Consider the following 19,847-nt stretch of genomic DNA (forward strand, 5'->3'; position numbering starts at 1 on the left):
GCCCGGGTCTGTGTCAGACCTTCTGTGATGGGACTCCGGGCTCTCACCGCACAGATGGTAAAGGGGCCAAGGCTGACCCCAGCACATGCAAGAGCGGGCTGGAGAGGCCATGGGAGGAGGGAAAGGCTGAGACAGGAGCGACCCAAGGACAGATGCTCACGGGGCAGGGAAGCTGAGAAAGCGAAGGTGACGGGGACCCAAGGCCAGATCTGCACACGCAGGGCGAGGTGACCGGGGACCAAGGAGAGAGACCCCTGCAGGTCACTGCTTTATTCACAGGCGGTGTTCATGCTTAGGGGTGCTGGGAGGGGCTGCAGGGCAGGCCGGGGTTGGGGGGGGGGGGTGGTCTTAGGGTGGGGGAGGGGGCGAGAAAGAGATGAGGGCGTCTGGAAGGGCTGACACCAGGAGTTAGCCCCAGACAGCAGGGGGCCTGCCCCGCGGGTGGAGACACGGGGAGTTCAGGGCCAAGGCAGCCGAGACTGGACATGCGAGGCAGCCAGGGGTCATCTCGGGACACGCATCCTGAATGGGGGGCAGGGGTTGCGGGAGCAGTCCCCAGAGAGACCAGGCCACTGCTGTGAGACAGAAAAGGGGTCCGAGCCAGCTGGCGGGGGCTCACAGCAGATGTCCACGGGGACAGGACCTTGAGGGACAAGTCAGCGGCCAACGACCCCTCGGGGGCCCTGCAGCTGGCTGGAGCTCTGCTTCCAGGCCCCGAAAGTTAACTGTTCATACACAGCCTCCGCCCTTGGGACCTGCGCCCCCTCCATGTTGCGGGGGACGGACAGACAGACAGGCCCCAGGAAACTAGGTGCTGGGTGAGCACGGCTGGACCCCAGCCTGAGCACAGCTGGACCCCAGCCTGGCCCGGGGCGGGCCCTGCAGCAACCTCTCGCATGACCCACTTGATCAGGTCACCCCACAGTAAGCACGGAGAGCTCCCGCTGCCTCTGAAGCCCCTGGAGCCGACCCCAAACACCCCCCACCCCCCCACCCCGCTAACCCTGTGGCCGCATCCCACTGGCCCTGCCTCCAGGAAGAAGCCCACTCAGCGGTCTGCGTTAGCTCAAAGCTCTCCTTCCAAACAGGGTTGGAAATGACTCAAAACTCCAGAAAATTCAGGAGTGGCGTTTGGAAAACTGCAGGCAGAGGGCGGGGGAAGGCAAGGCATGCTGTGGGGCTGTGACCCCCGCCCTTGGGGCCGCCCACCTGGGGAGAGTCTGGCACCCCCCCCCAACCCCACCCCTGACATCAACGGGGGGCGGGGGCCTTCCAAGGAAAGGGCAGTGGGCACACAGAGGCATCCTTTCTGACAAAACGTCTACAGGGAAAGAAGGCTCTCGTTTGTTTTCATCCACCTTTGGACCACAGGAACAGCCTTCTTCCAGGCTTGAGACGTCTCAGCTGCGAGCCAGACAGCAAGTGTCCCCACCGGGCCCCAAGGCCAGCAGGCTGGAGTCCACATGGTCAGGGGCAGCTGCAGCCTGGACCCCCGCCAGCCCGGGGTCCATGGAGGAGTCAGTCCCAGGAATACCTTGTCTGCCTGGGGATCCCTGTTTCCTCTCCAAACGAGAATGCCCCCTGGAGCTGAGGCTCCCTTTTCTCCCACTGAACCCAGAACAAATGGGGTTTATGCTGGAGTTCCCATTGCATGAGCAGAACTTTCCTCCAGAGGCCACTGTGTCCAGAAGGGAGTCCGGGTGTCCTTGGGAGCCGCCCCAAGGGGGCCTCGCAGGGGAGCGTGCCTGGCTGGAATTCAAGGATGCGACCTTGGGAATCAAAGGCACCTCCCCATCAGGGGGCTTCCGAGCTGGCTGCTTGGAGGAAGTGCAGACAGAGCTCCCCACAGCTGCTGCCCAGAGAGACACTTCCTCTCGGGCAGGAGCTACAGAACCTGCAGCCCGGGAAGCACCAACTGTTTCCAGACTCAGAAAAGAGCTGCTGAGGCTCCGGGAGCCTGCGCGCCGCCCTGGACAGACTAGGCCTGCGCCCCCGGGGCTCACCACGCTGGTCACACAAGAGGGTGAGCACCACACTCAGGCCTGCTGCCACTTGGGGAAGGAGGCACGGGCTAAGACATGTGTGGACTTTCGTCGCTATAACCAAAGTCTGTTTAAAGATTATCCAACCACAAGGTGGAGCGTCCGGCAGACAGAACCATCCTCACTTCACTGAGCCAACTTTTATTACGGGGCGTGTGTGTGTGTGTTCTCTGCACAGACAAAAACTAAAAATTGTGACTAATTAATTGTGGGTTAATTCGATATTTTGTTGTTCACTTGCTAAGTTGTGCCTGACACTGCAACCCCATGGACTGCAGCATGCCAGGCTTCCCTGTCCTTCACCATCTCCCAGAGTTTACTCAAACTCATGTCCATCATGACGCCATCCAACCATCTCAGCCTCTGTCACCCCCTTTCCCTCTTGCCTCTGATATAGTTGGAAAGAAAATGAAGATGCATCTAAATTCAGAATTGCGTGGAGAATACACACAGCCACTCATCAGAGCTAAATACTAACATCCTGCTCCTTCTAGGTGGAAAATTCGAGAAGCAAAGGAGCAGGAGAGGCACGCAATCCCACAGGCTGTCCCCCATAGGGTCCACCCATCACAGACCACCTCTTCTCTCCAAACTCCCGCCTTCTCCTACGAGAGGCAGTGTGTGCTTACATGCCCCCATACGTGTACACATGGGCACACCACGAGCTCAGACACCAGGACAGGCCAGCTGTGTCCAGAGGGAACTGGGTCCATGCAGCTGAAGCTTCAACACGAAATGTCTCTGCACTGTTTAACTTTTACGTCCTAGACACAATTACTTTCCTGCTTTCCCGGCTTCATCAGGGCATCTAATGACCCATGAGATGTTTATATTACACTAGAGTTTCCCTTAAAAGGCCAGGACATTCTTCACGGGCTCCCCAGGCCGCCTGGCTCCTCCGGCTCCCAGGGCTCCAGCTTCACCCCCAAACAGCACACCCCCACCCTCTGTGTGTTCATTTTCCAACCGGGGCCTCGGCTGCCACCTCTGCGGGGTTTGTGCCCGCCCCACCCCAACCCCTGCAGCACCATCTCCTGGAGCTCCCTCCCCTCCACGGGCACCCAGTCCCCCTCCACCCCACTTCATTCCTTCCGCCTGTGACCCTGGGCCAGTTTCTGGCCTCCATCACGGCTGGTCCGTGAACAGCGGAAGGGGTCACCCTGCAGTGGCCAGAGCTCACGGTCACCAGGCTTCCCCAGGGTCAGGTCTCCGAGCTGCGGGGCAAGAACAGAAGTGGGTGGATCGGGGGTGGGCAGGCCCGTCTCCACGCGGAGCGCGCACACCGGGAAGTTGAGGCCCCTGCTGGCCTTCCTCCCAGGTCAAGGCTAGCCCCACCTGCCCAAGAAGGGTGGCACCCCCTCCCGACCCTGAAATACGCCTCAGCAAATACGGTGTTATATCACTCACAGATGCACTGTAAGTGAGCCTGTGAGACAGAGACGGACTCAGACATAGCCGACAGACTTAAGGCTACCAAGGGGAAGAGGGGGGAGGGGTGACCCAGGAGGTGGGCATTAGCAGACACGCCCCCATTTATTGAATAAACAAGGACCCCCTGCAGAGCTCAGAGAATTAGATTCAACACGTTGCAGTAAGCCACAGTGGAGGAGACCATGACAAAGAATGTGTGTGTACATATATACGTGTGTATACATACATATGTGTGTATACGTGTGCGTACATACATATGTGTATACATGTATGTGTGTACATGTGTGTGCATACATATGTGCGTATGTGTGTATACATGCATACGTATGTGTGCATGTGTGTATGCATACGTGTGTATATACATACGTGTGTATACATACATACATGTGTGTATACATACATACGTGTGTGTGTAATTAAATCACTTTGCTGTACACCAGAAACTAACCCACCACTGTAAATCAACTCTGCTTCATAAAAAGAGAAGCGATGTCCCCGAACTCTGTCTTCATATCCTTTCTCCCAGGACAAGCTTCACTGACGCCAAGGAGCAGAGAAAAGCAGTGAAAACCAGCTGTCTCTTCCACTATCTCTGCATTTTACATCCAAATCTCCCAAATTTTTGATATTGTCCTTTAAATCCTTCCGCACATCTCAGCCCCAAAGAATGCACTTTGTTCCTCAAGATAAGGTGGGAAGCGTTAACCACGTAATCTCCTCAGCACCAGACTATTCCCACAACTCATCTTTCAGATCAGGACGCTGCCGGAGTGAATGGGAATGCTGGGAATGATTAACGATCAGGCTGAGGTCACAGGCCTGGGCTGGCTGGAGCCCTGCACATCCCATTCTCTGCCCCACGTGGCTGATGGGAAAAGCTAGACTTTGTGGGTCTCCATATCCTGCACCCCCAAAGCAGGCGCCCACGGTAAGAGGGCTTTCAGGAAGCGAGAGGTACCTCCTGGAGCTCACGGCTCCCCGAGAGTCCTTCTCCGTGCACCTGACGAGCCTGGGCTCTGTCACATTTGCTCAGAAAGGGTCTCTCTTTTCTACGCTTCCAGAACTCTCAACTGGATTCTTACGGTTACTCCCACCTCTGCCATCTGCAGGTGAACAGATTCTAGATGCATCTCCGAATTTCAACTGTTCCACACGGCCTTGGCAATCAACAAGCCAATCAGCAGACATGGGCTGTGTGTCCCAACCTCATAACGACACTACCACTGCCCAGGAGGCCAAGAGGCACAGAAAAACCGAGACGCGGCTGAGGACACGGGATCTGCACACAGGCAGAGGCCGTGAGTGGTCCCAGGAAACGAGAGAGAAACGCCACGCGTCCGATCTCGACAATGAGATGCATGTTCGCCAAAGCTGTCTTCCCTGGTCAGCTCTCCCACCCGCCTCAGAAGTGCCTGCATCCTGCCTGCTCCTCACGGCCAGTTCTTTGGCGACACTGTCGAACCGAGCGCTACTCGTATCCACTGTCAGAGTCAGGCCTTCCTCTTCGATAAATCGTGTTCAACAGATCTGACTGTAACAACCTACTATCCAATCCCCCAGGCTTCCCAGGCGGGTCAGTGATAAAGAATCCGCCTGCCAAGCAGGAGATGTGGGTTCAATCCCTGGGTCGGGAAGATGCCCTGGAGGAGGGCATGGCAACCCACTCCAGCATCTGTGCCTGGAGAATCCCACGGACAGAGGAGCCTGCAGGGCTACAGGCCACGGGGTTGCAAAGAGTCGGACATGCCTTGGTGACTGGACAACAATAACCAAATCCCCCTATGGAAATGACCGAATCTATGGAAAATGCCTCTCTAAGAGTCTGAAATATGCTCCAAGCCTCGCCTCCTTAAAAATGCACTGTGCACAGACACCCTTATGGTGACCAAAGGGGGAAGGGATCAGTTGGAAGCTTGGGATTAACAGGAACACCCTGTGTGCACGCGTGCTAAGTCGCTCCAGTCATGTCCAACTCTTTGCAACCCTATGGACTGGAGCCCGCCGGGCTCCTCTGCTCCAGTATGGCAGATACAGCTTGAACGTGTTACTAGGACACTTGGACATACTGGAAACTTCAGCTGACCTTACCTACCTTCCACTCTAAGAAGAGAATTGCCAATTAAGAGTTAAGCCTTTTAAGGGTCATTTCTATAATTATTCCTCAACAAAAGGACTCAGTAACATCATACATTTCATAAGAGATTTTTACATTAACAGCTTTTCACAGCAGCAAGATAACATGGGATGTGGCCTGCCCCGTCTAGGGCGGATGGCTAACACATCTTACCCAGAACTTTGACCTACGTTTTCTTTCTAAAGCCACTCAATACCTTCCCACAAACAGTCTTGTGTTTCTGATTCATTGGTCCCTAAGTCACAAATTAGACGGGTTTTGCCCAGGAAATCTGGAAAACTTTGGTCTCTGGAACAGGACTTGAATTCTGCCAAACAGCATAACTCAAGAGAAAAGGGCTCAGGGGCCGGCTATGACCAGATCTCCTCCAGCTTCAAGAAGGTGCTGAGTCAGAGGACACCCGCCCTCCTCTCTGGGGGCTGTCCCCCGAGGGTTTCCATACTCAGAATGGTGACACGACCTCCGCACCCTCTGAGCTGGAAGTCCCTGGGGTGCGGCCCTGCTGGTTACAAAACCACCCCTTCCCGACCGCTGGCCTCAAGCCCCTCCACCCTGGTCCCACCGCCATGCCATCCAGCAACACAAAGTAAGGCAGAGGACCACGGCCTTGCATCATCACTGCTGGGACACACGCCACTCTCGCTCAAGTGCCTGGGAGCCAGGGACACTGGAGAAACCCACTTGCTTTCTGATGTCCATTCCTACATCTGGTATTTCCTCATCTGATGCCTTTGTCCACCCTAAATCCAAGTTGTTTTCCCAGAGCCAGCTTTGTGTAATTTCCAGGGCAGAGAGGAAAACCCAGCTAACTCATTTCCCACCCAAGAGATATTTCAAAATTTCTAATCTCTAAATAAATGGAGTAATCCTGAATGTTATGAATCCTGAATGCTAGTCCCATGAATTCACTTTAGAGACACAAAATAAGTAACATTTCCTATAAGAAAATTTAGTTTTTTTCTTCATTTTTTGTAACTCTTTTAACAGAGTCTGAGGCTGGGCCGTTTCTAAAACTGCCAAGAGAGACGTCTTTTAAAGTAATTTCTAGTTCAGCATGATCAAAGGCCAAAATTGCTTGTATTAATGCCATACACAACCTCTGAGGGTAGGAATACTTGCCTGCTTTTTGTTCCACATCCTGGGTGTACAATAAATATCAATTATGAGTAAATGTACAAATGAATGCCTTTAATTATATCGATACGTGCAGAATATGTATGGTAGACATGTCGCTAATATACATGATTTGTTGTTTTTCAGTTGCTAAGTTGTGACTGACTCTTTGTGACACCATGGACTACAGCCCGCCAGCCTCCTCTGTCCATGGAATTTTCCAGGCAAGAATACTGGAGAGGGTTGCCATTTCCTCCTCCAGGCGATCTTCCCGACCCAGGGATCAAACCCGGGTCTCCGGCAGGTGGACTCTTTACCACTGCACCACCTGGGCAGCCCATAAGCATTATATATATATAGGCTGTGCCAAGTGGCTTGCAAGATCTTAGTTCCCCAACAAAGGATCGAACCAGCACCCCCAGCAGTGCGAGTCTAGGGCTAGAAGAGTCCTAACCCGTGGACGACAAGGATTCCCTCCGTGTGTATCTGTTGACCCAGAGTGACTGCTCAGCATTCACTTACTGAATGCAATTTCAAATTATTCTGAATGTCATAAGCAAGATACTGAGCTCAGAACAGATTGATTCGTGTTCTGTGCTTAGGTGAATTCTTAGCCTTGCTCGTTTTATTTTCACTAATGTGAAAAAAAAAAGGCACTTTGATCACAAATTTGGCTTCCAGCCTAAAACAGTGCCCAAAGTTATGTGTCTCAAATGTGTTTTCCAGTCAAGAAAAAAACACACATCTCTATAATATGTTAGTGAATGATAACCTCCACGAAAGAAGAGAAAAATCTAAGGCCAACAAGATATAATAAAAAATGACTGATTATAGAAACTGTTTAAAGGTTTAAAAGCCTGAATTCCAAGAATAAAGAAATAAAATTTCATTATTTCCAGGTACTTAGGAAAACACATTTTAACTATTACTAAGGCATCCAGAAGCTATTTGCTCAAAGCTGCTTTAACAAACTGATAAGAAGCATCTGCTGCTCCAGCAATGTTTACGCGCCCAAGCATTTGTTAAAGATAAGGGGTGAATGCGGGATGAGTCGAGCAGATTGCAGGTCGTCCTGGGTGGTAAGGAGTGCGTCACCCCAGCTTATCAGCGACTGGGGCTGCCTGGGGACCGCTCTGTGTACTCACCCGAAACCCATGGACCCAGGTGCCGCACTGCCCAAGCTGCAGCCCTTTTTTCCCACCACGAACCCATCCTCCTGCTTTGGCAAGTTCATCTTAGTTTTACAGGCCATTTCCTGACCAGAAATGACGAGTTATCTTAACCACTAACCCCAAGTGGTCTGTAATTTCCAGGAAGTGGATCTGGCCGTAAAAAAGACAGAGAACAGAAATTCCTCGTTCAGGGGCCAAGCCTTGAGGAGGTGGTGGGTGAGGCGGGCATGGCAAGAAGATGAAGTCACACCCAAGGGCTCCTGCCCACCCTGGAGTCCTGGCTGGGGCAGCCTCTAAGCAAACTCCAGGCCCACCATCAGCAGACGCGAAAGTGAGCATGGAGCCACAAAGAGGGGAAAACGCGGATATACTGTGGCTCAACGTCCCATCGCCAAGCCCCTCCAGCATCCTAGCACCCCACACGCCTGCATCTCGACCCGCCCACTCCCCAAACCCACCCCCTCCCCCAGTGGCACCACAGGGCTGGAACTGCCAGCAGTAACAACAACCAACAGGAAAAGGGGTCGTCGGACTCGGAGGATAGCTACAGCAGCTCGGCATCGACTTGAGCACAAACCACTGCCCAGGAGAGCATGGCTACAGCTCACCTCCGTCACAGGGCTGCCCCTGGGAGTGAGGAGAAGGGGTGAGGTCTGTGGTCCCCGGCACCCACAGTATCGCCACTGCCCACTGGAGACGCGCACCTCGGGCGCACCCACAGCCTGCTCAGCACCATTACAGACCTTGTCCATTCGAGGTAATCGTGATTATAACAATACCACCTTAACGCAAGCTTTAATGCAGGGATAGTGGGGACCTAAGTTTCACACAAGTCCATAATAACTCCATGACATTGAAGTCATATTCTTTAAAATAAAATGCAACTCAAAAAGCAAACCTAATTACGAAAAGGAGTTGCTTATATTTAAAAAGTGACGTTTTTAAAGCCGATGCTTTTGGCTGATGTGAAGAGTAGACTTATTTGATGCTGATGCTGGGAAAGACAGAGGGCAGGAGAAGTGGGTGGCAGAGAAGGAGATGCTTAAACAGCATCACTGACTCAACAGACGTGAGTTTGAGCAAACTCCGGGAAAGAGTGAAGGACAGGGAAGCCCGGCGTGCTGCAGTCCACAGGGCCGCAAAGGGTTGGACATGACTTAGCAACAGATTCTGGATGATATGGAAATTAACGTTCTCATGCTCAAGAAAAAGTCACCGGTTGCATAAAAGGACAACTGGGCTTTAGAATACACTTTGATTGCTTTCCCTACTACAAAAATAATACACTTACTTCTTAAAAATATTGTCAGAGATGCAGTAACCAAATTTGCCACTGATAAAAATATACATTAATATTATTTCTTTAACAGAAATGAAACAACACCATAATTGTTATTATTGGGCCCATCTGTAACATTCTGAAACAAGAAACCAGTACTGACGTTGTAGCCTCAAAAATGCCCCATTTGCTAAAGGAGGAGTGTTGGGGGCATTTATTTTTCTGAAGTGAAGACCGAGGCTACCACGCATCTCTATTCTGCTGAAGGTTATTTGTGACGTTATTTCATGTATTTAGGAAATACTCATTTGATTTTTATTCTTGACGTTCTATTGTTTCAGCCTGTGGTCCTTAGATATGAGCAGCAATGATATCCGATATCTTCCAGGTCCTCTAGGCCTGTGAGTGGGAGCTAGGAAAAGCTTGTGCAAATAGCTTTGGAAGCTGAGTTACAAATAAAAATTCTTGACTTTTGTTCTTCACAAAGGAACATGCTCCTTTTTAAAGCAGAGACTCAATACAAAAATTGTAACAATTTCAATTTAATTTCACTTCAAACACAGGAATACTGCCTCTACGTGGCCCACTGAGTTGGACAACACTGAGTCAGTCCAGCTCTGTCCAAACGGCTCTACCAGTGCGTCTGCAAGTGCCGGGAAATCTGATGAGACGGGAACACTGCCCTCTCCCAGGGCACAGCCAGCCTCTCTCGCTATTAGCTGAGTAAGAAAGAGAGGCCCACAGCAGACTAAGACAAGAGCCGAGCAATAAACACCAGTAATTCCAAAACTCCGCACAGAATCTTAACTCCAGGAGCAGCAGAAAATGAGAAGGCTGGAGAAACACCCTTTACCAGCAAGAGAACCAACAGATATGCATGGGATACATTGCCTTAATACCTGACGTGGACGCTTGCCATCTGCCTTTCCCTGGACCACAAGTCAGGCAAGCTTTAAAACTCAGATGACAAAACACGCTCTTAGAGTGTGCTGACTAAAAGACAAGCCCAGCAAAGCAGGAGTATTACTAAAGCACGGAATGAACTGTTTACACAGAGCTCAGCCTTGTGTGCGTTTCCAAGCTGCGTTTAGTCTGTGCTGGACTACCTACTCCGAACGCCCAACTGAGAGGAAACACCTTCACTGGCATCACTTTCCTCTTGTTGCCTAACTCTACCACAGGGGTCAGCAGCACAGCGCAATTTCTGGCAGCCAGATCTCAGTTCCTGCCGGCATTTCCCGGGGTCCGGAGGGAAAGGCAGCCGGGAACAGCGGCCCCAATGCAAGTAACTCACGGCTCCCCTCAGGCATCAGGCACTCGCCAGACGGTGCAGTCGGTGCAGTCATTTTTCAAAGAAGCTTTGTGCTCCAGCACCTCAGTCTCAGTATCATCAAGGGTGTGGTTCCATCACACACAAGGCAACACAATACCAGCCACACGGCCGTGATGACAGCTAACGTGTTTTGAGGGTTTAGTGGCTTCACACACACACACACACACACAACCTCTCTGAAGTTTCAAAGGCGTCTGTAGATAACTTCTGTGTTGTCTTCATTTGATGGATCAGGGACCCCAGGCTCAAAGAGATTACACTGCTCCACAGAGTGGAGGAAAGATAAATCCTTCACGACAACGACCCATGCTGCAGGCTGGGGAGTGTGAGGAGCAAAGCCAGATAAATTCATGAATCCATATTGCAAAGAGTATCCAAAAGCAAGCCAAAATAAAAACAACAACAAGATACTACCACACATCCATTCAAGTGGCCAAAATCCAAAACAGTGACAACGCCAAACGCTGGCAAGGACGAAGAGCCACAGGAACGCTCAGTCCCTGATGGTGGGATTCAAACCAGCACAGCCACGCTGGAAGGCAGCACGCTGGTGTCTTCCGAAACCAAACCTACGCTTACCAAGTGGCCCAGCAATCCCACACTTGGGTAACTGCCCGAAAGAGCTGAGAACTTAGGTCCACACGAACACCTGCACACGGATGCTTCCAGAATCTTTAGCCAAAACGGCTAAAACGTGGAAGCAGACCAGCGTGTCTCTCAGTAGATGAGAGGGTAAACTGTGGTCCACGCAGACAATGCGAGCCATCAGGTCAGGGAGATGCGGAGGAAAGTTTTAAGCGTGTAAAAAAAGCTAAAGAAGTCAACCTGAAAAGTCTACGTAACGTAATGATGCCGGCCGAATGAAAAGACAGAAGCAGGGAGACCGTAAAACGACCAACGGCTGCCAGGGTGTGCGGAGAGAAGGGGCTGAGCTATCAGAGCATGGAAGACTTCTGTTGCTGTGGCTGCTTAGCCACTGAACGGTCACCACCTCCCTCCGACCCCATGGACTGTAGCCCGCCAGGCTCCTCTGTCCGTGGGATTCTCAGGCAAGAGTACTGGAGTGGGTTGCCACTTCCTCCTCCAGGGGATCTTTCTGACCCAGGGATCGACCTCACATCTCCTGTCTCCGGCACTGGGAGGAGGGTTCTTTACCACTGAACCACCTGGGAAGCCCAGGAGGCCTTTCAGAGCAGTGGGAACACTCTGCAGAATGCTGCAATGGGGGCCACGTGCCTTTACACATCCGCGCAGACCCACAGGAGACACAACGGTGAGTGAGCCCTGAGGTCCGCCGCAGACCCTGGGTGACGGTCCTGCGTGAGGGCAGGTGCGTCAGCTGTGACCTAGCGTGCCACCTGGGGAGGGACAGTGATCCTGGGGGACACTGTGCTTGTGGGTCAGAGAGGGTGTGCGGGAAAGCTCTGACCTTCCTCTCCATTCTGCTTTGAACCTAAGACGGCTGTGAGCAATCAAGTTTTCATTAAAAACCAGACAGACCAAAAGCCACCCAGTCAAAGAGGCGGGGGACCTTTGGTCAGACAGCAGGTAGCCGCTGTGGGATGGCAAGTAGAGGAATCACGTGGTCATGAGGGATCTCTGAAGCCTCAGGACGCTGGGAGGAACGTGCTGGAGAGAAGACAGGCGGGAAGGAGGGCAGAAGCCGGGAGGGGTGTGCGGCAAGCCTGCCCAGGTGGGGGTCCTGGAAGGGCCAGCCCCGGGGACCTGGAGGAGCGGACGGCAGGGGGAGGGGGAGAGCGAGTGCCCAAGGACACAAGGTCAGAGAGGAGGGTCTCCAACGAGGCCACGGTCCCTGAGCCGAGCGTCAGGAAACATCGGGGCACGGGCGAGTGGAGGATCGCGGTCAGTCTGCGTAAAGGATGGCAGCTCGGTTCTCGTCATGTTGGCTAAGTCTGTGATCAAAGCCTTGGGGAGAGCCTCCAGAAAAGGAAATGGCAGCCCACTTCAGTATTCTTGCCTGGAGAATCCCCTGGACAGAGGAGCCTGGCGGGCTACAGTGTGTGGGGTCACAGATGGGTGGGACACGACTGGGCGCGTGTCACAGGCGGAGTGTTAAGGCAGGACAGAGGAAGTGAGATGGTCAAGAGAGTGTGGGCGCCAGCCTGGGGCTCCAGAGGAAGGTCTGGCGTCACCCTCACGGAATGCCGAGGGATCACAGGAGTGGGGAGGGTGGAGAGAAACAGAAGCCGACTGGAGCCCACCCCTGCAGTCCACCCAGCCGGAGGGGTCTGGCAGACGAAGAACAGAGAGGCAGAGAAATAGAAGGACCCTAGGCAGACAGATGTCAGGGAACTAAGGCCAGGAGGACAATGGCGGGAAACACCGGAGGGAAGCGGTCCCCGAGGGCCAGACCATAACGACTCCTCCAAAGCCACTCAGAGTGGTGAGCGCCTGAGGACAAGCTGAGGAGGGAAGCATTTTCTGTCTTACATCCCCTTTCATTGTGTGCACCAGCGTTGGTGGGATACGTCTTCTGTTCTACAGTTCACAATTTTTTTAGCGGTTGTTTAATAATAGCAGGAAGAGCAATGCTCTGATGATATTATTTTAGGCATTCTGTTGTTGCATTTGCTTACTGGAGCCCCAGTACTCAGAATACCCAATCTGCTTGGGATGTTTTCAGGAGGCCAACACTCATCCAGTTGAGGAAACCATCCTTAGAGCAAACATTGCCTCACCAAAACAAGGGTTGTAAATTACTCACTGATAGACGCCCCCCCCTCCAATTCTAAGAGGATTCCTTTCAGCGCATCACTTGTGGGTTCAATTTTTCTGCAAAAGCTCTACCAGTTCTTAACTAGATAACCAAACTCGTTCAGGGACAACCATCCTTACCAGTTCCAAGAAATCTGCAGACAGTCTTGTTAATGAATAACGCAGGGTTTGAGAATCCCCTCACGGCCTTGCCCCACTGAGGGGAGGTTTTCCAGCTCAGCTCCTAAGGCACTCATGCCTGTGATCGGTCATCCGTGCTGCAACTCTGCAAACATCCCAGCCCATCTGTGACCTCTGGAGAAGGCCCCGGTTTGGTGTGAGCGGGGGTCTTATCACTGCTCTCCAAGACCTGGGCCATCGGTGTGTCTCCACCCCTCCCAGGGGAACGTTTGGACACCACGAGTGCAAGTCACAGAAGCAGAGGTATCCTGGTGTCTCAGAGAAGGAAACCCTCAAGGTCATCTTTCACTGCAAAGACACTCAAGGTCATCTTTCAGTGCAAAGACAGCCTGATGGGTTAAAGGGCTGGGGAAGGGCTGTCCAACCTTCTGAGTGTGATGCACACGGCGACTCACAGGGAAATAAGAGGCCGGGTCTGCGGTTCCCATTCCTCCCCCAGATTCAGAGGTGGGATGTCCTCCCGGAATTTCCCCTGACTTTCCCAGAGCCGGGGTAGGTGCGCCTATGGCCCTGGGTTTGCCCTGACTATAGCATTTGCCAGCCTGGGTTGTATTGGCCTGTTTCTTTCTCTCTATTTTTCAGGAGACCGCAGCCCTCCTGGCCGGGGAGGGCAGGTTCTACTCTCTGAAGCACATCCAATGCCCAGTGGAGGGTGTGGCCTAAAGCCACGCTGGGGCACATGTGTGGGATGCAGGCAGGATTCTGGGCCGGAGGGCAGATCTGCCAGGGAAACTGAGGCAGGGGGTTACTGAGTCCTGGAAATCATCTGCTTCATGAAAGCAGACACAACATTTAGGACCCTCGGGTCCTTAAGTCGTGTGTGTGTGTGTGTGTGTGTATGCCTACACCATTAACACGCATGTGTGTTACTCAATCAGTCGTGTCTGACTCTCAGAGACTCCATGGACTGTAGCCGCCCAGGCTCCTCTGTTCGTGGGATTTCCCAGACAAGAATACTGGAGTGGGTTGACATTCCCTTCTCCAGGGCATCTTCCCAATCCAGGCATTGAGCCCTGGTCTCCCATAGGTGGATTCTTTACCATCTGAGCCACCAGGGAAGCATAACACACACACTCATAATTCTGTTGTGAGTGTGCACTCACACACAAGGGTTGCATAGTTTTCTCCTGGTTGGTACGAGAGGCAGCCCAGATATGAAGAGCGTGACTGTTTAGACTCTGTCCTCGCCAAGCCCCCTCCAGGGACTGGGTTCATGGTGCTGTCTCGGGAACTAACTCAGAAATCATCCTGCTCATTTAACTGACATTCCCGGCAGAACGTGGGCCACACTCACGTGGGAGTTCTACCTCCCTTCGCCCAAGTTCTAGGTCATTCAGTCCCAGAAGAGTGACTAATGGTCTAGAGATGCCAGCACCCTAGGCGGGCATCACCACGCTTTGGGGGAAGTTCACATGTCTGATCCTGAGAAGTAATCTGTCAAGAAGCATCACACAGACCAGTCAGAAAGGGGGCGAAGGAAAGAAGGATTTATTCAGCTCCTGACTGCATGACTCAGAACAGAGGACCCTCAATCATAACGTTATGGGCAGATTTTTCTCTTGGGTCTGCATCTTACTGCTCCATTCTTGCCCAAGAAAGAAAAGTTAGGGAGGAGTGTGGTGATGAGAAAAAAAAAATCCCTGACTTAGGAAACCTGCCCACTAGTAAATGAGCAGTATGGCCACAGCACATAGGATCCAACATAAAACCAAACACCTTTCTTGTGCGTAATAATAACAGCAAGGGCAGCCTGGGCCTGACACACAGTAGGCGCCTGTGCCTGACACACAGTAGGTGGTGTTTGTGTGTACCAGTACAGGTAAGAGAGGTTCAGATACTCCAGGGAAGCAGACAATCCAAGAATCAGTTTTACTGGCTTCTGAATTAGGATCTGGTCTGTGGGCAGCATCTTATCATTAGAAATGCATTTTAAAATGATATTTTGCTCAGATCAATATGGAAATTATTCAACTATTAGGTACCCCTAACAGTTGATTTTAGAAGGAGGTAAGTTTAAAAAAAAAAAAAAGTTACTGATGGCATGAAAAGTGAGACCAATTTTAAAATTAGCCAGATATTATTTTTAAATGGATTTTCTCATACAGAGATAAGCCATTTGCATATTAATACATTTTCTCTCTCTTGGTTAAACCAGGGGAAAAAATATGGCAAACTGATAAGACCCATGGAGTTAACTGGTGATCAGGGGGTGTGCAGCTGCCAGATGTCTTAAAACATAACATGAGATGTGAGAGATCATGCAAAACCATGCACTTGGGCTTTAAGAAAAATTCAAGGAAAGTAAAATAATCCCAAACTCAACAGTAATGAGCTTGGTTTCCCACTCACTGAGTGGCTCCTGCTTCACACTGGAGGCTGATTAAAAAGCTGGCTCTTACAGTGGACTTGGCTTTGCTAATATCATCAATAGGGAAACTCAAATGCAAACAGAGCTTCATATTCCTAACAGAGAACTTCTCTCATTTCCCTGCCACCTCCCCGTGCAAGTGTGAAACCTCTGCGTCAGAAGCTCTAGACCCAAATAAAGAGTTCAAGGGCTGCATCTGCTGAAGTATTTTGTCATCATGACCAGAGGGCGTTTCAATAACCGACTAGGGTGCTGGCCGGCCTCTGGGCTGCAAGAAAAAAATCCGAAGCTAACCGCTGGTGTCGTTCCCTACCCAATGACAGCGGCCAGCTGAGAGCCAGGCTCAGTCCCAAGGTATGTATGCATACTGTCAGTTCATTCCGGCAAGTAACAGGTCATCACTTACATATAATCAAGTCAGTGAGCTTCATTCTTCCTTAAGAGAAGGAAAAAAAAAAAAAAAAAAACCCGAGAGCAAAATTATGTGAAACAGTTAAAGAGCAAGTGGGAAATGCCAAAAGCAGCAACATCATTTTTAAATAGCTGGGGGTTGGGGGGGGAAGCAAAATGCGTTTAGAAGCCACACCTTCCTGGGGTTCTGTCCGCAAGTCTGTGAACACCCTGGTTCCCCTGGGTGGGGAACAGCTTGAGGTCTCGGGGGAAGGAAGAAAAGTAAAGAACAGCAGCACATCAGGGATCGTCCAAAGCTGGACGCCTCCACTCTTGCAAGCCTCAGTCCCAGATCCTTTCTGGGCAAACACACAGCCCGAGGAAACGAAAACTAGCACAACAATCTCTGCACAGAACAATAGATGGAGTTTCGTTTTGGTTTCACACTCAGACATAACGTGGTTATAATTTTTTTTTTTTTTGCTATATTAATAAAACTCATAGAGTGGAGTTTGGAAGCGTTTGAAGGCTGGAGGACAGAAAGGCCCGCCGCTGCTCCTTAGCGTGCTTCGGCGACAGCAAAGTCGTGGGAAAGCGAGAAGACAGCTGTTTCCAGGCAAAGGGCCCAGGACTGTTCAGCATCAACCACCAGAGTCTCCAAAGCTCCAGAGAAACACGCCCAGAGCGACGCCCGGGCACATGTGTGGGGCTCCGAACAGGACGGGGCGCGCGTGTCCACCCCTCCCGCCCCGGCCCCCTCGGGCGCCCGGCGCAGGTGAGGGCGCCCGGCGGCCAGGCGAGCCCGACGTGTGAGTTCAAGTCCCGCGGACTCCCGGGTACCCTCACGCCGCGCGGGGCGCGCCAGGCTCCGTCCTCTCGCTCCCCTCCCGAGGAGTCCCCTGGCTCGCCCCTACGCAGCCCACAACAAAGGCGGCTCCCTAAGGCGTGCGCCATCGCCGCCCGCGGGGGTCCCCGGCGGGGACCGGCCGGGAGAGTGCTCCCGGCGGCGGCGGCGCGCGCGCGCGCGACCCCCGGGCCCGCAGGGCGGCTCCGGCCGGGGACAAAGGGGCCGCGCGGGGCGCCGGGGCGCGGGGCGGGACGCCGGCAGCCCAGCCGGCCGGGACTCACCTTCGCGGCGGCCCGGCTGCTCTCCTCGTGGAGCAGGAGCGCGGCGAGCCCCAGCAGCAGCCACACGCCGAGCCGGGGCCCCATGGCGGCGAGCCCGGGGCGGCGGGGACCGGCGCGGGGCGGCGAGGGGCGGCAGAGCCGGCGGCCGGGCTCTCGCGCGCGGCGGCGGGCGGCTCACTCTGGCAGGGCCGGGGCTCGAGCGCGGCGCACCGTCCCGGGCGCGGCGGCTCGCGGCGGAGACCTGAGCGCGGCCCGGCGAGCTCCCCAATTTGTTGGCGCTGCCCCTCCCCTCGGCGGCGGGGGCGGGCAACGCCTCAAAGGGGGTGGACCCTGCGGCGCGGGTAAGAGGCCGCCGAGCGCGCGGCCGGGCGACTGTGGCCGCCGCGCGCCGGGACGCAGGGCTCTGCGCTCGGCGCCCGCCGCCGCCGCCGCCGCCCGCCGCGCGCCCCGCGCTCGCCTCCCCTGCGGAGCTCCGGGGGCAGACGCGCGGGCCCGAGGCCGGCCCCGGAGGGCGACCGCGCCGCTCCTGCCGCCCTCGGCGCTGCCGGAGGGTGGATGCGCGCGGACCGCCGCCGCTGAAGCCAGGCCCGAGGTGAGAGCGGCCCCGAGACGCCGGGACCCGCCGGAGGGCAGAGACGCGGGCGCCCAGTGCCGCCGGGGATGCACGCTTGGCGCTTGGAGCGGGCAGGGGAGAGGCGACGGGGCGGCCGCTGCGGAGCGGCCCCCCACCCGGGCCTAGGGGGGCAGGCTCCCCTCTCCCCGGCGGGGTCGCGGGGCGGCTCTCGGCCCGCCCCTCACCCCCGCTTTCCCCAGTCTTGCGATCGGAGGCGGGCGGCGAGGATGCCCCCTCCCCGGCCAGGCTAAGCCCTCTTTGTCTCGCCTTCCAGGCTCACAGGGACCGATCGGAGCCCAGAGGGGCCGGACTGAGAGCATGGACAGAGAGCTGCGCGCCGCGGCGCGCCCAGCGCTACGGCGGTAAGCGACTTTCTGCCCGGCCCCTGAGTCCCGCGCGCGCGTCCTCTTAGGAACGGCCACGCCGGGGCCACGCACTCACGGCGCTCTTCCTCTCCCATCCAGGTGGCTGCTGCTGGGGGCCGTGACCGTGGGGCTGCTGGCCCAGAGCGTCCTGGCGGTAAGTCCTGACTCTCGTTCCGGGCTGATTGGCGAGCTGGAGAGAATCTTGGCTCTTGGGTCACCGTCTCGGCACTTGGTCGGGTCACCGAGTAGCCTTGCCAGAAGGCAGCTGTGCGTGCTCACCTGAGCGTGGGTCTGTGTGTCTGTGTGTGTGTGTATACACGCGCGCCTGCGCCCCTTGTGTGTTTGTGTGTCCTGGGCAGCCGGTACCAAGCCCAGGCTTTGAGAAAGTTCGCCTTCCCCGAGGACTCTGGTTTGCCTTCCCTTGGGTTCCCCTTCAATCCTGTGCGTTAACCAGCGTCGACTCATCCTTGGGAACCAATAATTAAAAACATGACCCGCCGCATCCTTTCCCCTCGTTTGAGCAAAGCCCGTGCTAAGAAGCAAAGCTGGGCCTTAGAGTTTCTAAGCAGTCAGACACGTGGTTCCCAGGCGCCAGGCTTGGGAGGAGAATGGCCTGTGTGGCATTAGAAACTGGTGTGGGGTCCTGCCCTTGGCAGAGCGTTCCTGTCCTTTTGAATGAGGGGCTCTGGGGCGGGGGCGCCAGGAGGACCTGGGACTTGGTACTCCTGTAAACTGGGAGAGGTGACCATGGCAGGAAGTACCGTCTTGCAAGATGCGCCCTGGCCAGGGACGAGCCAAGGTGGGGCGGTTAAGGCTCCCACCAGGGACCCTGTCTCCCGAGTGCCTCCCCCCAAGCCCTGCCTTTTGAAATGACTCTGAGCATCGTTCCCGCACCGTGATTGCACTGTGGGACGTTGTACCCTGTCACAGGAGCCGCTTCGCTTGAGCTCCGTGTGGTGTGGCTGGGCTTTCGCAGGGCTGCTGATGGCTTTCAGTTGAGGACCCAGATGTTTAAGGTGGGACTGAAAATTGAGGAGACTTACCGGGGTCCTGGATTCCCGTCTCCTCCTCTGTCTGCTGGAATATCGGGGCACCTGGTGTCCGGGGGGCTCCCCTGAGCCGCCCCGCCCCCGGCATCCCCACTCTGGGTACTGGAGAGCTGTGTTCATGGCTTGGTTTGAATTATGTTATTTCCACATTTCTCCGTCCTCATGTGACACAACCGAGGATTTTTGCAGGCTGAGAGCGAGGAAGTGCTGTCCAGCCAGGGGAGGAACCTGGAGCCTCACCTTTCTGCCATCTTCTCCTCCAGGTCAGGGCCCAGATTGGGAGTCAGAAGAGAATTTGGTAGACTTTGACCAGAGGGTTCCAAGCCAGTTTCCTTCCAGCTCAGGCTGTGTCTCGTTCCTTTCCACACGTCCCAGATTTAAGATCAGAGACTAGATATTTGAACCAGCCCGTCGACCCTTATGAATCCTCATGCACACACGACATGCAAGACTTGGCTCAGAGCTGGGAGTGGGGGCGATACACACGCGCGCACACGTGCACACACACACGCTC

At 54.3% G+C, this 19,847-nt stretch overlaps 2 protein-coding genes across 2 annotated transcripts in view; one reads left to right on the forward strand and one right to left on the reverse strand.

The window, feature by feature from the left end:
• Nucleotides 1-17,440, reverse strand: part of COL4A1 (collagen type IV alpha 1 chain) — a 127,541-nt gene extending 110,101 nt beyond the window's left edge. The window contains exon 1 of the mRNA XM_052650294.1: nt 17,307-17,440. Within this exon, the coding sequence (XP_052506254.1) occupies nt 17,307-17,390 (84 nt within the window). The 5' untranslated portion in view covers nt 17,391-17,440. The remainder of the gene's footprint in view (nt 1-17,306) is intronic.
• A 320-nt stretch (nt 17,441-17,760) lies between these two features.
• COL4A2 (collagen type IV alpha 2 chain) overlaps nt 17,761-19,847 on the forward strand; it is a 159,409-nt gene continuing 157,322 nt past the window's right edge. Inside the window, exons 1-3 of the mRNA XM_052650336.1 lie at nt 17,761-17,898; nt 18,194-18,281; nt 18,384-18,438. Of these exons, the coding sequence (XP_052506296.1) occupies nt 18,238-18,281; nt 18,384-18,438 (99 nt within the window). The 5' untranslated portion in view covers nt 17,761-17,898; nt 18,194-18,237. The remainder of the gene's footprint in view (nt 17,899-18,193; nt 18,282-18,383; nt 18,439-19,847) is intronic.

This window comes from Budorcas taxicolor, chromosome 12 (assembly GCF_023091745.1).
Source record: "Budorcas taxicolor isolate Tak-1 chromosome 12, Takin1.1, whole genome shotgun sequence".
Taxonomy (NCBI): domain Eukaryota; kingdom Metazoa; phylum Chordata; class Mammalia; order Artiodactyla; family Bovidae; genus Budorcas; species Budorcas taxicolor.